Here is a 16,002-nt window from a genome sequence, read left to right as displayed (position 1 = left end):
CTACAGCTGAACTACAGCAGAACTACAGCAGGACTACAGCAGGACTACAGCAGGACTACAGCTGAACTACAGCAGGACTACAGCTGAACTACAGCAGAACTACAGCAGGACTAAAGCAGGAATACAGCTGAACTACAGCAGGACTACAGCTGAACTACAGCAGGACTACAGCAGGACTACAGCTGAACTACAGCTGAACTACAGCAGGACTACAGCAGGACTACAGCTGAACTACAGCAGGACTACAGCAGGACTACAGCTGAACTACAGCAGGACTACAGCAGGACTACAGCTGAACTACAGCAGGACTACAGCTGAACTACAGCAGGACTACAGCTGAACTACAGCAGGACTACAGCTGAACTACAGCTGAACTACAGGACAGCAGGACTACAGCAGGACTACACAGCAGGACTACAGCAGGACTACAGCTGAACTACAGCAGGGACTACACAGCTGGACTACAGCTGAACTACAGCAGGACTACAGCTGAACTACAGCAGGACTACATTGAACTACAGCAGGACTACAGCAGGACTACAGCTGAACTACACAGCAGGACTACACAGCTGAACCACAGCTGAACTACAGCAGGACTACAGCAGGACTACAGCTGAACTACAGCAGGACTACAGCAGGACTACAGCTGAACTACAGCAGGACTACAGCAGGACTACAGCTGAACTACAGCAGGACTACAGCTGAACTACAGCAGGACTACAGCTGAACTACAGCAGGACTACAGCTGAACTACAGCTGAACTACAGACAGGACTACAGCTGGACTACAGCCAACTACACACAGGGACTAGAGCTGAACTACAGCTGAACCAGCAGGACTACAGCTGAACTACAGCTGAACTACAGCAGGACTACAGCAGGACTACAGCTGAACTACAGCAGGACTACAGCAGGACTACAGCTGAACTACAGCAGGACTACAGCAGGACTACAGCTGAACTACAGCAGGACTACAGCAGGACTACAGCAGGACTACAGCTGAACTACAGCAGGACTACAGCTGAACTACAGCTGAACTACAGCAGGACTACAGCAGGACTACAGCAGGACTACAGCAGGACTAGAGCTGAACTACAGCTGAACTACAGCAGGACTACAGCTGAACTACAGCAGGACTACAGCTGAACTACAGCAGGACTACAGCTGAACTACAGCAGGACTAAAGCAGGACTACAGCTACTTGTCTACCAACAATGTTTGGTGCTTGTGGTAAATGTGTTGTGGCACATGACAGTACTGTATAAAACATACGGCAAAGTCATCGAAGTTGTTGGCCCAGTACTCCAGCTGCTGGTAGGAGCCACAATGAAAGCTGGAGCTGAAACAGAAGGGCTTCAGTGAAACAACAGAGTACAGGCCCTTTTCTCAGTACATCAAAGCTGTCTTGCATTTTTGGTGAGTAAAAAAATATATATGCCGTTCAATTCGAGGATATTCTGTGCATTATTTTACACAACATGAGACAGAATTTACAAAAAACACAGGTGTTTCATCTGATAATTGCAAAACTGCAGAATCTGGAAATACATGAGCATTAAACATAAAACATAAACATAACAAAAACAAATAAAGTCATGTAGGCTTTCCTACAGAATTACCTCACAACTTTGGAATCACAAAAATGTTCAAACAAGATCTTCATGAATTCTGGCAAATATTTCCACAAAGACTTACTGGATAATATTTTGGATGCTGAAAACTGAGAGTATATTTTTGCCCTCCTATCAATCATTTCATTGTATTAATCATCAAATATTATTTTTCTCAACATACACATCAATGGGATGAATTAAAGAAATGGCTAACAACGACTCTTCAAATTTGTCACGGCATGAAGACCAGATACAGATGGGTTATCAGACTCACATCTGTGTTTCTGTAACTATTCATGGATCATCGAACTGCAGACTCACCTGTTGGTGTCATTCTTGTTGGCACTCATTGGCTGGTACTTGATGACATCGTGGAACAGTTCCATGCCAACTATAAAGCGAAGAAGGAAGTAGTAGATCACCTGTATAAAACAGTCATATATTTTACTGGACAATGGATACAGTGGAACCCCTCTTATCCAGACCCACATACATGGAAGCATCTCCTGGTGAATGATATGCTCCATTTGTACAGAAATCCAGTTTCTGGTTCCAGACATTAAATTTCAATTACTAACAGCAGTGTGAAATAAGCCAAAAACACGGCCAGACATCCAGGCTGGTAACCTCAAATGTTACCAGCCCAAAATGGATTAACCAGACCAGACAATACATAGAAAATACTATTTTTTAGTTACAATGATTAATTTAATGAACCTAAGACATGTATTTACTCAGCGCTTCCGATAGATAAAGTCAACGCAGTGCTGAAAGCTTCGCGATCACGATAGTTTCACATTATTGTACCATGTGTGGAATCCTGAACCGGGCCTCTCTGCATGACTAGTGAATGCTTCAACCACTGGGCTGCCCACTGCCTCCTAAGAAATCAGAACAAAGATGAGGAAAGGGGTGAACCCACTTTCATGAAAGCCATACAGGAATGGATTGAGGTGTTAGTGTAATTATACGAAAACCATGGATAGAGACAATGGTGATAAAGAGGATGAGAAGAAGTGATGCTCTTGACATGAAGTTAAGATCAGGTGCTCGACACACCTCATTAATCCCATAATAGGCTAATACTTGTTCTTTTATAAAAATATATAGAAATTTATTTCGTGTAATTCCTTTTCAAATTAATATACACAAAACCTTTGCATAATTGGTACTGTGAATATGCTGGTTTGGTGCCATTTTGAACAGAAGAACACAACATAGAAGCTAGGATTCTGAAACTACCATCAGGGTTCTGGTACAACATAGGTGCAAACTCTGCCCAGCTTGGACCGACTGATCTCATCCCAACACAATATTACGGGAAAGTCATACTTGAGATAGTGTAGGTTACCAGATTCTGTTTTCTCTCTCCCAGTTTAGCCAAGTAACATACACCATAAAAACAAATATATACATTACTTTAAATTTGTAGAAAACTGAAATTGACTCCACAAGTAAAATTAGTAGTAAATGCCCTAATGCAACTATATAACAAGGGGAAACAGACAATGTAAAGTGTGTGACCCAGTGGATTGTGCATGTTGTTACTCCTACAACACTGATCATCCTTTTGTTCACAAACTGTGAACCTCTAAGCTGTCAGTATACTGGTCATAATTTGGACATAAATTTTATAAAACAGATAAGCTAGTTAAACATTTCTACTGCCTGAGGAGTTAAAAATCCTAAAAGTAAAGGGCAATGTTTGCTTCCATTTTATCCTGATATACAAATTCTCCTTCAAATATATATATATATATATAGTGTAAGTTTTAAAGCTATTTACACATAAAACTAATGTCTTAAGCCTCTGGGGTCAGGGTTAAAATTCAGGGTCAAGGTCCATGTGAGAATAAAGGTCAGGGCCAGTTTGAGGGTTAGTGTCATGATCAATGTCAGATGGATCTAGTTTAAGTGTAGGGTCAGGGTCAAGGTCGACGTTAGGATCTGGATTACAGATGATTCATTAATCGTGATTCAGCTGTATTATCGGGGGACTCAACTCCAAATATTATCTGAGCACATATAATTATATTACATAAAATTAAATCATAAGGATAAAATAGTTTTTTTTCGGTCTTTAAAGTCCTCCACATTAGTGATAAAATATCCTCTGTAATTCAGACGTGCGAATGACACAGTTGTAAGGCATGAAGCTTTAAATCAAGGGGTCAACAAATTATGACAAAATGGAATAAAAGGAAAGTAATAAAACAAAAAGGCAACATAAAACATTTAACATTATGAATCTAATAAACATATTATAAGACAATGCAAGTGTTTTGAACACATGCACAAAGAATTTCTGTTACAACAAAATTAATATTGCACATTATTTCTGAATTTCCAATTTGTTAATGCATAACCAAGACAGATATCCTTACGGGTGGGTATCTGTAGGGGATCCACTGTGGTCCACTCACTGTCAGATAGGCCTTGACTCTGATATATGACGCCAGGTGATGTTCTGGTGTTGGCTACTGCCTACATGCCTTCAGAAGCATCACCCGCTGGTTGTCATCTGTCCAGCTGGAGATATCTGTGAGAAGTCAGCTCTACAAGGAGTTCATTCTCAGCTGGTTCTTGTAGCAGACCACTGGAATAACAAACAAAACGATATATACTGAGGGAAACAAATTAGGGGAACACATGACAGCACAAGCATTCCTATATTCTTTTCCCAGGTTCTCGTCCAAAAGCTATGTATCACTGCTGTGGTGAAAATCTGAAACCAAATAAAAGAATTTTTGCGATGAAGTGGTGTTCCCTTATTTGTTTCCCCAGTATGGCTATATATCATCATATTACACTAAATTCAGGCCTCCACTCCTCAAGTAGAGCAGCCATCACAGATCCGTGTTAGAAATGATCTGCAGCTACCCATGCTTGTCGTAAGAGGCGACTCGTGGTCAGACTTGTTGACTTGATTGACACATGTCACCATATCCCAATTCTGCTGATCAACGCCATGCTGGTGATCACTGGTTTGTCTGGTTCAAAACTTCGATTCATTACAGACCACACTCCCTTATGTAGCTGGAATATTTCAAGTGCAGCATTAAACAACAAATAAACAAACAAACAAAACACTGGTGTTGAAGGACCATATCCTCCTGTCTGTCTCACAGTCCTCCTTGAACCATCTTATTTTCCCATCCGCCAAGCCCTGAATGAAATGATATTGTTCTAAATAAAACAGGTTTCAGGTTCCGAATCTCCTAACTTTCAGGCTTATTTTCAAATTAAATTGAATGGAATGTTTTGTTTCCACAAAATTTTACAAATTCAGAGTCTAAGTATCAGTCTTCATATCCACCTGTTATTGTAACTTTCGTGTTCACATACAGAAAATCAGCTTAACCCATGTCTCTGTAATAAGTAATTACAGATTCAATGGAGGAGTGAGTGAGTGTAGTTTTATAGCAATATCATGGCGGGGGACACCAGAAATGGGCTGCACATTGTTCCCATGTGGAATCGAACCCAGGTCTTCGTGACAAGTAAGCGCTTTAACCACTAGGGCTCACCCCACCGCCTCTGATTCAATGGAAGATTTTTAACATGTTCTGACTCCTCAGAACATTTCATGGGCAGAAATTGTCATCAGAACATTTGGGGGCACAGACCCCATTAAAGGACATTGTGGAGAGAGAGATTCACCATAACAATGTACAAACAGACTAACCGGAATGTTTCATGTACATGCAGGCTCAGTGAAGCATTATGAGCACAGATACACTCAACAGAACATTTTATGTACAGCAGACTTACCGGAACATTTCGTGTACAGACATGAGGTGACTGGCCTCTTCAACGTGTCCGGATTCGGAGCGATCACGGGAGGTGTGCAGGATCTTGTCCCACTTCATGATGAAGTTCTGCAGCAGTGTTTTACAAATATTACCCTGTGTATCTCACAAACTCAACAACAGTACAAATCTGAATTTTCAAACATTTTTGGCAGGGGTCTATACACAATTTGGATAAGACAAAACAGGGTGATCATCATCTGAAAAGTAGCACCTTCCAACCAGAACAGAGTTACATGTGACATCACTGTTCTCACCTGGTCCTGATCAAACAGAAGTGACTGACCAAGTTTCGTTTCATACGGCTTTAGCGTCATAAGTTATAACACAGAACGGCTTCATGCAGTCTGCCCACATGGGGAATCAACCCATGGCTTCAGCATAGCATGGCAATACCTCACCCACAAGGCCACCCAAACACCCAGTACATGTGAGACAGTGATGTGTTATGTTGTAGAAAGCAATAAGTCACCTTGTCTTGGCTGTCTGTAAATGGGACAAGACACATCTGGGTCGGACATGCCTGTGACAGACACACAACCAACAGATACAGCTGGGACAGATACGCCTGACACAGACTCACCTGGCACAGACTCACCTTGCCAGACACACCTGACACAGACACACCTGACACAGACACACCTTGCCAGACACACCTGACACAGACTCACATGGCACAGACACACCTGGACACAGACACACCTTGCCAGACACACCCCACAGACACACCTGGCACAGACACACCTGGCCTCAGACACACCTGACAACAGGTTGACAATAATGACTTTGTCAGCAGCACCTGGCATAAACACAGGTGGCTCCAGACACACCTGACACAGACACACCTGACACAGACACACCTGACACAGACACACCTGGCCAGGACACCTGTGAACAGGTTGGACAATGACTGCAGTCAGTCAGCAGACACCAGGCTATAAAGACAGGTAGGCCCTGACCTAGACACACCTGACACAGACACACCTATTGTTAGACAGACACACAGACACTTGACCTAGGATTAAGACCTGTATCACAGAACTGATGACAGGTCAGCAGCCACCGGCTATATAAAGAACAGGTACACCTGGAACACACAATTGCAACATCGACGACAGACCGGCCTGACAGACACACCTGGACACAGACACACCTGACACAGACACACTGACTCACTCACCTGGCACAGGATTAGAGCTGTGAGACAGGTTGAGAACAATGACACACCAGCAGCCACCAGGCTATAAAGATACAGGTAGGTCACCTGGCCACCGGACACAGACACACCTGACACAGATACAACAGACACACCGACAAGACACTAGATAACACTGGCCACCTGACACACCTGGGCCACAGACACACCAATCTATAAAAAGACACAGACACACCACCTGCACAGACACACCCACAGACACACTGACTGACACAGACACACCTGATAACAGGTTGAGAACATGACCTGGCCAGACACACCTGATAAAGAACAGGTAGGCCGGCCAGACACACCTGACATAGACACACCTGGTGCAGACACACCTGACACAGACACACCTGACACAGATTACACCTGGCACAGACACACCAATGACACAGACACACCTGGCACAGACACATCATGCACAAACACCTGACACAGACACACCTGGCACAGACACACCATGCACAAACTACTGGCACAGACACACCTGACACAGACACACCTGGTAAGACACATCTGGCACAGACACACCTGACACAGACACACCTGGCACAGACACACCTGGCACAGACTCACCTGTCACAGACACATCCATGTTTGACAGACAACCAGTGCCATCATGACTCACTCACCTCCAGGATTAGAGCTGTGAACAGGTTGAGAACGATGACCACGGTCAGCAGCCACCAGGCTATAAAGAACAGGTAGGCCCACCTGGAACACACCTGACACAGACACACCTGACACAGACACACTGACTCACTCACCTCCAGGATTAGAGCTGTGAACAGGTTGAGAACAATGACCACGGTCAGCAGCCACCAGGCTATAAAGAACAGGTAGGCCCACCTGGAACACAGAGATTAGAAGTCTACCTTCTCCAGCTAACATCATTTAGGATTTATTGTCACAAACAGCAAAACTACCACATAAGCATTTTCCAGTGTTCTGAGTTTGGTTGCTAAACATATTTTTGTATGAAAACTTCATTTTGTGCCTACCAGTTTACAGTATCCAGTTATTGTAAACATATTTACCAGTGTGCAATATTCAGGTATTTATGCATTTTCTTTCATGTATTCTATATAAAAATCACACTCACTTTGTCACTCTGAATCATCAATTTTCATCAATGAACTTACCCAACATGCCATTTTGCATAAACTGATGTGGATTAAAGGTGGGTTACACAAAAGATTATAAACAAATGCTGCAAGGAATACACATTTGAAAATTAGATTTCAGATAAACATGAGCCCTCAATTTTTGCTATCAAATTGATCATTTCCTTTCTTCTTAAACAATGAACTTTCAGGGCGAACCTTTGATAATTATCAAAAACGTACAATGGCATGTAGTACTTACGCAGATGTTGCTTGTTTGAATGCAGCAAGGAACACCATCCAGTTATTCACCACCATGATGTCCCACAACACCACCACAGACGCCTGCAACATAACAGCAGCCATGTACTTCAAAATACCTTCGGACAATTCCGGTCCCAAGATTTCATCACTGTCCTCAAGTCAAAGTACATGTGATTAACAAAGCAATCAAACAATCAACAGTGCTGATATTACAAGCTTTAATAATCACTGACAAATTGTGACACATTCTTATTACACACATGATTGGTGGGTAGTGTAGTGGTTAAAGTGTTCGCTTGTCATGCTGAAGACACCCGGGTTCGATTCCCCACATGGGTACAATGTGTGAAGCCCATTTTGGTGTTCTCCGCTGTGATATTGCTGGAATATTCCTAAAAGCGGCGTAAAACCAAACTCATTCACTCACTCGGATATCAAATGGATATCACAAACAGGTGAAACTGAAGCAGCAATACTGTTGACTCCTTATCCCTCCTCAACCTGGTATCGATCTATCTGCTTGACCAGCCATCTTACTATTGAGTAGAGTCCAGTTGGTTGACCTCCAGTGATTATTAAAGAATAACATGAAAGCTGTGAGGAACTGGAGATTATCTGTTCCAAGTTAACTATTTATAGCTAAGTTACAGCAGGACTACAGCTGAACTAGAGCTGAACTACAGCAGGACTACAGCTGAACTGAAGCTAAACTACAGCAGGACTACAGCTCAACTACAGCTGGACTACAGCAGGACTACAGCTGAACTACAGCAGGACTACAGCTGAACTACAGCAGAACTACAGCAGGACTAAAGCAGGAATACAGCTGAACTACAGCAGGACTACAGCAGGACTACAGCTGGACTACAGCAGGACTACAGCAGGACTACAGCTGAACTACAGCAGGACTACAGCTGAACTACAGCAGAACTACAGCAGGACTAAAGCAGGAATACAGCTGAACTACAGCTGAACTACAGCAGGACTACAGCAGGACTACAGCAGAACTACAGCAGGACTACAGCAGGACTACAGCAGGACTACAGCTGAACTACAGCAGAACTACAGCAGGACTACAGCAGGACTACAGCAGGACTACAGCTGAACTACAGCAGGACTACAGCTGAACTACAGCAGAACTACAGCAGGACTAAAGCAGGACTACAGCTGAACTACAGCAGGACTACAGCTGAACTACAGCAGGACTACAGCAGGACTACAGCAGAACTACAGCTGAACTACAGCAGGACTACAGCAGGACTACAGCTGAACTACAGCAGGACTACAGCAGGACTACAGCTGAACTACAGCAGGACTACAGCAGGACTAAGCAGAACTACAGCTGAACTACAGCTGGACTACAGGCTACAGCCGAACTACAGGACTACAGCCGAACTACAGCTGAACTACAGCAGGAACTACAGCAGGCGGACTACAGCAGGACTACAGCAGGACTACAGCAGGACTACAGCAGGACTACAGACTACAGCTGAACTACATGAGCTGAACTACAGCAGGACTACAGCTGAACTACAGCAGGAGCAGGACTACAGCTGAACTACCACAGCAGGACTACAGCTGGACTACAGCTGAACTACAGCAGGACTACAGCTGAACTACAGCAGGACTACAGCAGGACTACAGCTGAACTACAGCAGGACTACAGCAGGACTACAGCTGAACTACAGCAGGACTACAGCTGAACTACAGCAGGACTACAGCTGAACTACAGCAGGACTACAGCAGGACTACAGCTGAACTACAGCTGGACTACAGCAGGACTACAGCAGGACTACAGCAGGACTACAGCAGGACTACAGCAGGACTACAGCTGAACTACAGCAGGACTACAGCTGAACTACAGCTGAACTACAGCTGAACTACAGCAGGACTACAGCTGAACTACAGCAGGACTACAGCTGAAGCTACAGCTGAACTACAGCAGGACTACAGCAGGACTACAGCTGAACTACAGCAGACTAGCTTAACTACAGCAGGACTACAGCAGGACTACAGCTGAACTACAGCAGGACTACAGCAGAACTACAGCTGAACTACAGCTGAACTACAGCAGGACTACAGCTGAACTACAGCAGGACTACAGCAGGACTACAGCTGAACTACAGCAGGACTACAGCAGGACTACAGCTGGAACTACAGCAGGACTACAGCTGACTACAGCTCTACAGCTGAACTACATGTTTGCAGGACTACAGCTACTTGTCTACCAACAATGTTTGGTGCTTGTGGTAAATGTGTTGTGGCACATGACAGTACTGTATAAAACATACGGCAAAGTCATCGAAGTTGTTGGCCCAGTACTCCAGCTGCTGGTAGGAGCCACAATGAAAGCTGGAGCTGAAACAGAAGGGCTTCAGTGAAACAACAGAGTACAGGCCCTTTTCTCAGTACATCAAAGCTGTCTTGCATTTTTGGTGAGTAAAAAAATATATATGCCGTTCAATTCGAGGATATTCTGTGCATTATTTTACACAACATGAGACAGAATTTACAAAAAACACAGGTGTTTCATCTGATAATTGCAAAACTGCAGAATCTGGAAATACATGAGCATTAAACATAAAACATAAACATAACAAAAACAAATAAAGTCATATAGGCTTTCCTACAGAATTACCTCACAACTTTGGAATCACAAAAATGTTCAAACAAGATCTTCATGAATTCTGGCAAATATTTCCACAAAGACTTACTGGATAATATTTTGGATGCTGAAAACTGAGAGTATATTTTTGCCCTCCTATCAATCATTTCATTGTATTAATCATCAAATATTATTTTTCTCAACATACACATCAATGGGATGAATTAAAGAAATGGCTAACAACGACTCTTCAAATTTGTCACGGCATGAAGAAGACCAGATACAGATGGGTTATCAGACTCACATCTGTGTTTCTGTATATTCATGGATCATCGAACTGCGGACTCACCTGTTGGTGTCATTCTTGTTGGCACTCATTGGCTGGTACTTGATGACATCGTGGAACAGTTCCATGCCAACTATAGCGAAGGAGTAGTAGATCACCTGTATAAAACAGTCATATATTTTACTGGACAATGGATACAGTGGAACCCCTCTTATCCAGACCCCACATACATGGAAGCATCTCCTGGTGAATGATATGCTCCATTTGTACAGAAATCCAGTTTCTGGTTCCAGACATTAAATTTCAATTACTAACAGCAGTGTATGAAATAAGCCAAAAACACAGCCAGACATCCAGGCTGGTAACCTCAAAATGTTACCAGCCCAAAATGGATTTAACCAGACCAGACAATACATAGAAAATACTATTTTTTTTAGTTACAATGATTAATTTAATGAACCTAAGACATGTATTTACTCCGCGCATCGATAGTACGTCAACGCAGTGCTTTGAGCTTGCGATACGATAGTTCAAACAGTAATTGTCAAGTCTAAATGTAACGCTCAGTTTGAAAAATACATTTTAAGACATGGTGAATTTACTCAGATTTATGGAAAATGTTATCTAAACTTTTTACCAGACCATCGGGCTGGCTAACTGTATATTAAACCGTCCGACAGAAATCTAGCCCGTCTCGGGCGGTTGGACAGGCCTTCTTTCATACACTGCCAACAGTACCAACACTTTTGTGTCATCATAGGCTAGGAGTTTCTGAAGAGAGGTTGAAAATTAAGAAACCAGTGCTTACCACAAGGATACCGGCAAAGGCCTTGAGGTTCTTCACCAGGTCTATGAGGGTGCTTGCTATCACAGATGTGGCCTGCAGGACGTCAATGAGATACAGTATGACAAAGGGTGTTTAGTATTTCATGATACAGAAGATATAGGGCTCTTACACTCGACACGCCTTATCGGAGAAACAAACCATTTCACTACATGGATTCAATTCATTATTCATTGTTACTAGAATCGATTGTTTGCAATTTTTCTAAAAGAGCGTTTACTTGGAATGTGTTATTCATTAAAGAAAGATATGCAATCATGCAGTAATGTAACTTATGCCATTTACTAGTAGTCAATGCTATGACAGACTGGCATTGTGGTAATGCATTGCTTGAAGGCTTACAAAATATCATAAAATGTTTCAACCTGGGCAATTGCTTGATATTTTTGTTATCTCTATTCCTTGTCATTAAACAAAAGGTATTCATGAATAAATACTTGTATTACCCTATATTCCTGAAACATATCATATTCTCCTCATAGTGTTTTTGTTGCAGCCCGAGTAAGTTACCTAAGTGTTGCAAACACACGGAGGCTCCTCCACATGATGTGGACACTTGACTGCTTATCATGAGTGGCTTAACACTGCTTTGAACAGTAATCCAGTTAAATCACTGCTCATCAGCTTAATGTAGGAAGAAATCTCAAGGTGATACAGGTCTCAGACCTTCCCCACTTAGGTGAAATACAACAAACAGATCTAGAAACATAACTGGGCTGAACAGGGATTTGAACCCACAATGAGGCTTCTACCTTGCGCAAGGGAGGTAACTCTGCACAACGAATTGTGTTGCCTTGGTCAATAAAGGCAGTTTAATCTCTCACACTCACTAGCTTACTCACTCACACAACCACCCACTCACTCGCTCACTCACTCGATCATTCTCTCACTCGATCACTCACTCACTCACTCACTCACCCATCCACCCACCCACCCAACTGCGCAGATTGAATGCTCATGCTGTCGATCACTGGATTGTCTGGTTCAAACTCGATCATTTAAAGACTGCCGCCATATAGCTGGAATATTGCTGAGTGCGGCGTAAAACTAAACTCACTCACTCCCACTCACTCACTCACTCATCTGAACCCCACTGACCTTGATGTGGGGGATGATGCGGAAGAGCCTGACCATGATGAGGATGTTGATGAAGCGCACGGTGTTCCACAGCTTGGATGTGGTGGCATGTGTCGAGGTGCTACAAACAAAGAGTTCAGGTACACAAACCCCATGTCACAGCTTCACATAAATAAACTACAAAATGACAGCAGAAATACTACCGCATTTGTGCTCAACTGTAGTTATGTCAAAGACCTGTCTCACCCTTGATTTTTCAATTATCCACTGGTTCTAAATTTCTTGGTAGAACCAAAATTATGTTTCATTGTAATTAGTGTTACATGACAAGTAGTGGCTTTGACCATTTTCCAAACTAACTTCCTGGATGTTTCAAATGCTAGAATATCAGTGAATCGACTATAGTTACCTGAAGGAAAATTCACAGCACAAACTTAACATAGGATCAATATAATAATCATTAAGTTACCTTCATGAAAACATGTATGCATTTGTATGCTGTGAAAAGTCCAGAAGATTTTCATGCTATAAGATCAAAGTTTTTTAACCTATCAGATACCACACCATGCATCGTAATATATAGTGACCACAACATTTGTTGTGAGTTGTGATTCGAACCACAGAACCTCTGATCAAGGTTAAACACCTTGTCCATATGACCAAACAGCTTTAAAATAACCCCATCAGCAAACAAAAAGGATGTCTTCCATGTGTACAGTCCCTGCTACAATGAGATAAAATGTTACTTTTCCCATGTTGAATATTTTGACAGACACTCTGGGGCTCACCTGGACGAGTAGGGAAATCCATACTCTACTCCCGTAAATATCTCTCCTACCTGAAATATACAGACAACACTTGAAATCATGTACAGTCACTCTTCAGATGCTTTACTTCAACACTCTCAAACATGAAAATATTTGTTTCAAAGGAAGATATTCATGAGGTAGCAAGGATTCGTCGGACTTTCATTTTGACCAGGATTTAATATGAGTACGTGACGTAATATGAAGACCGTAATGGTATGCATTACACCCCGTCTCCATTAACCATTCGCCCTCTCCCATACAAGAGGTTTTTATGTATCAACATGGAGGCGAGACATTTCTTCACATGCCTCTGCAAAACCAGATGCTTTATAATCAAAACTGCTAGTTCTTCATTTGTTTAAAGTATAATCTAACAGTGTATTTTAGGCGACAGTCACTTTTAGTTTCTACAGTTTGAAGAATAATTATTTCTTACGCTTACTTTGAGACTATTTATGCTTAAGAAATACAGTTCGCTCTACCACCATGTATAGTGTAATAAAGCACACTCTCGCCCTGACGTATTATAGTTAAAGCACGAGGATGCTTGCATGGCGCGTGTCGCTGATTAATTGTGAGTCGAACTGAGACATTATATCCATTGAAAAATAAAAACGTAATGTGTCCACCAGTGATGTTAGCCAAATGAAGCAACTGCAAACCAAGAAACGTGGTGCTACGGAGTAGTTACCTGTTGGAGGCTGTACAAGGTGATGACAACTGACATGTACCAGAAGTACGTTTGATTACGAGGGTGCAGACTAGAATGGCGCAGTGACGCCAATGTGACATTGTGACATAAGACAATTTTTTCAAACAAAAAATACTCTCAGTTACCATATCTTACCCTTGGTTAAGCATACTATCAGCAAAAAAGAACATCGTCCAACACAGGGCATCTTAGTTTGAATTTCTCCACTCTTAAAAAGCCCTGAAAAAACATTCGTGTTAATGTTTGAGGGAACACAACTTCAAACAGACTATTAACTTCCAGCTTAAAACGCGAAATATCCTCAAGATTTCCGAGTGTACGAGTTTCAATGCTCGTCATTCTGACCATTAAATGAACCATCCTTCATCCTTTCACAACATAACAGAATACTGCCTCCACGGTGATGTCTCTGACTTCTAATGATACAACAGGTTTTTTATGTGATGACATTTCTACTGGCAAACAAGGATAAGTTGGACCGGTGCAGAGAACGCGTTTACGAGAAGTAGGTGGTGCACTGCCATGAGCAAACCCATTTGGTTTGTGAAAGATAGAGCAGATGTAGGCTAGTGCACGTGCAGTGCATGACAATGAAATTGATTCCGCGCATAGCTGCACATGCCTTGCTCATAAGACTTGACTCTCACGTGGTCGCTGTAGCACTACACTTGATCGCGGACAACCTGGGGTCCCTTCTCTCACAATGGCAAGCACCAGTGGGTGGCACTCATACATGCTAATACGGGTCAATAGTCAGGTCAGTGCTCAACTTATCCTTGTTTGCCAGTAAGTATAACACTGAAGCACACATCTTTTTACATCTTCTAATGTAAAGATAGGACCGAATAAAGAAAACATGTACAGAAACTTGATCTCATTGGAGAATCCCCACCACCACAAAGATGACAGAACAACCTACCACCAAAGCCAGGGTGATGAGGGCATCAAAGATATTGGTGTAGTAATATATGTAGCGCCGCGGACCCGTCGCCCACACTTTCAGAGTCTGTTCCACAAAGTAGTAGATGACAAATGTGAAGTTGGTCACCTGCAGGGATGAATCAAAGATGTGCTGGTAACTATCTTTGTAACATAATGTGAAACTATTCCATTAAAAATATAGAGAGAGGCTTATTACTATCTGTGTTTTATCATAGTTGTGTATCGAAACAAAATTGGAAACTTGAATATTTATGCATTGCAAATGAAGATCTGTGTTAGAATTGATCTTCAGCAACCCTTGCTTGTTATAAAGGCGATTAACGGGATATCGGATCTTCAGTCACCCTTGCTTGCTGACTTGGTTAACACACTTGGTTAACACATGTCATCGGTTCCCAATTGCATAGATCGATGCTCATGCTGTTGATCACTGGATTGTCTGGTCCTGACTCGATTATTTACAGACTGCTGCCATATAGCTGGAATATTGCTGAGTGCGGCATTATACAGCAACCCAACCAACCAACCAACATAATCAGTCATACAGAGATTCGAAGTAAAAGCTTCCACGAACCCTCAACAAGGAATGACTGGAGCTGATGGACTCAGCCATAGCGTGTGGCAAGCTGTATCTGCAAACACAGAAGGTGAAGGTCACTATAGTATCAGAGGATATTGGTAGGTTATCCTTTTCTACAGAAATCTAAACATAGCAAGATTCTTAAACAGTCACAGCAG

At 42.5% G+C, this 16,002-nt stretch overlaps 1 protein-coding gene across 1 annotated transcript in view; it reads right to left on the bottom strand.

The window, feature by feature from the left end:
- Nucleotides 1–4,103: 4,103 nt before the first annotated feature.
- The window catches only part of LOC124276418 (two pore channel protein 2-like), a 38,271-nt gene continuing 26,372 nt past the window's right edge, over nt 4,104–16,002 (bottom strand). The window contains 12 exon segments of the mRNA XM_046712059.1: nt 4,104–4,208; nt 5,384–5,490; nt 7,390–7,471; nt 7,988–8,070; nt 10,281–10,347; nt 10,944–11,038; nt 11,689–11,760; nt 12,823–12,922; nt 13,590–13,639; nt 15,242–15,370; nt 15,839–15,871; nt 15,873–15,896. Of these exon segments, the coding sequence (XP_046568015.1) occupies nt 4,130–4,208; nt 5,384–5,490; nt 7,390–7,471; nt 7,988–8,070; nt 10,281–10,347; nt 10,944–11,038; nt 11,689–11,760; nt 12,823–12,922; nt 13,590–13,639; nt 15,242–15,370; nt 15,839–15,871; nt 15,873–15,896 (921 nt within the window). The 3' untranslated portion in view covers nt 4,104–4,129.

The sequence above is a fragment of the Haliotis rubra genome, unplaced genomic scaffold (assembly GCF_003918875.1).
Source record: "Haliotis rubra isolate DU_JTF1 unplaced genomic scaffold, ASM391887v1 Scf209, whole genome shotgun sequence".
Classification (NCBI taxonomy): Eukaryota; Metazoa; Mollusca; class Gastropoda; order Lepetellida; family Haliotidae; genus Haliotis; species Haliotis rubra.
The sequence above is the reverse complement of the archived record's forward strand: the minus strand, read 5'-3'. Positions and strand labels throughout refer to the sequence as shown.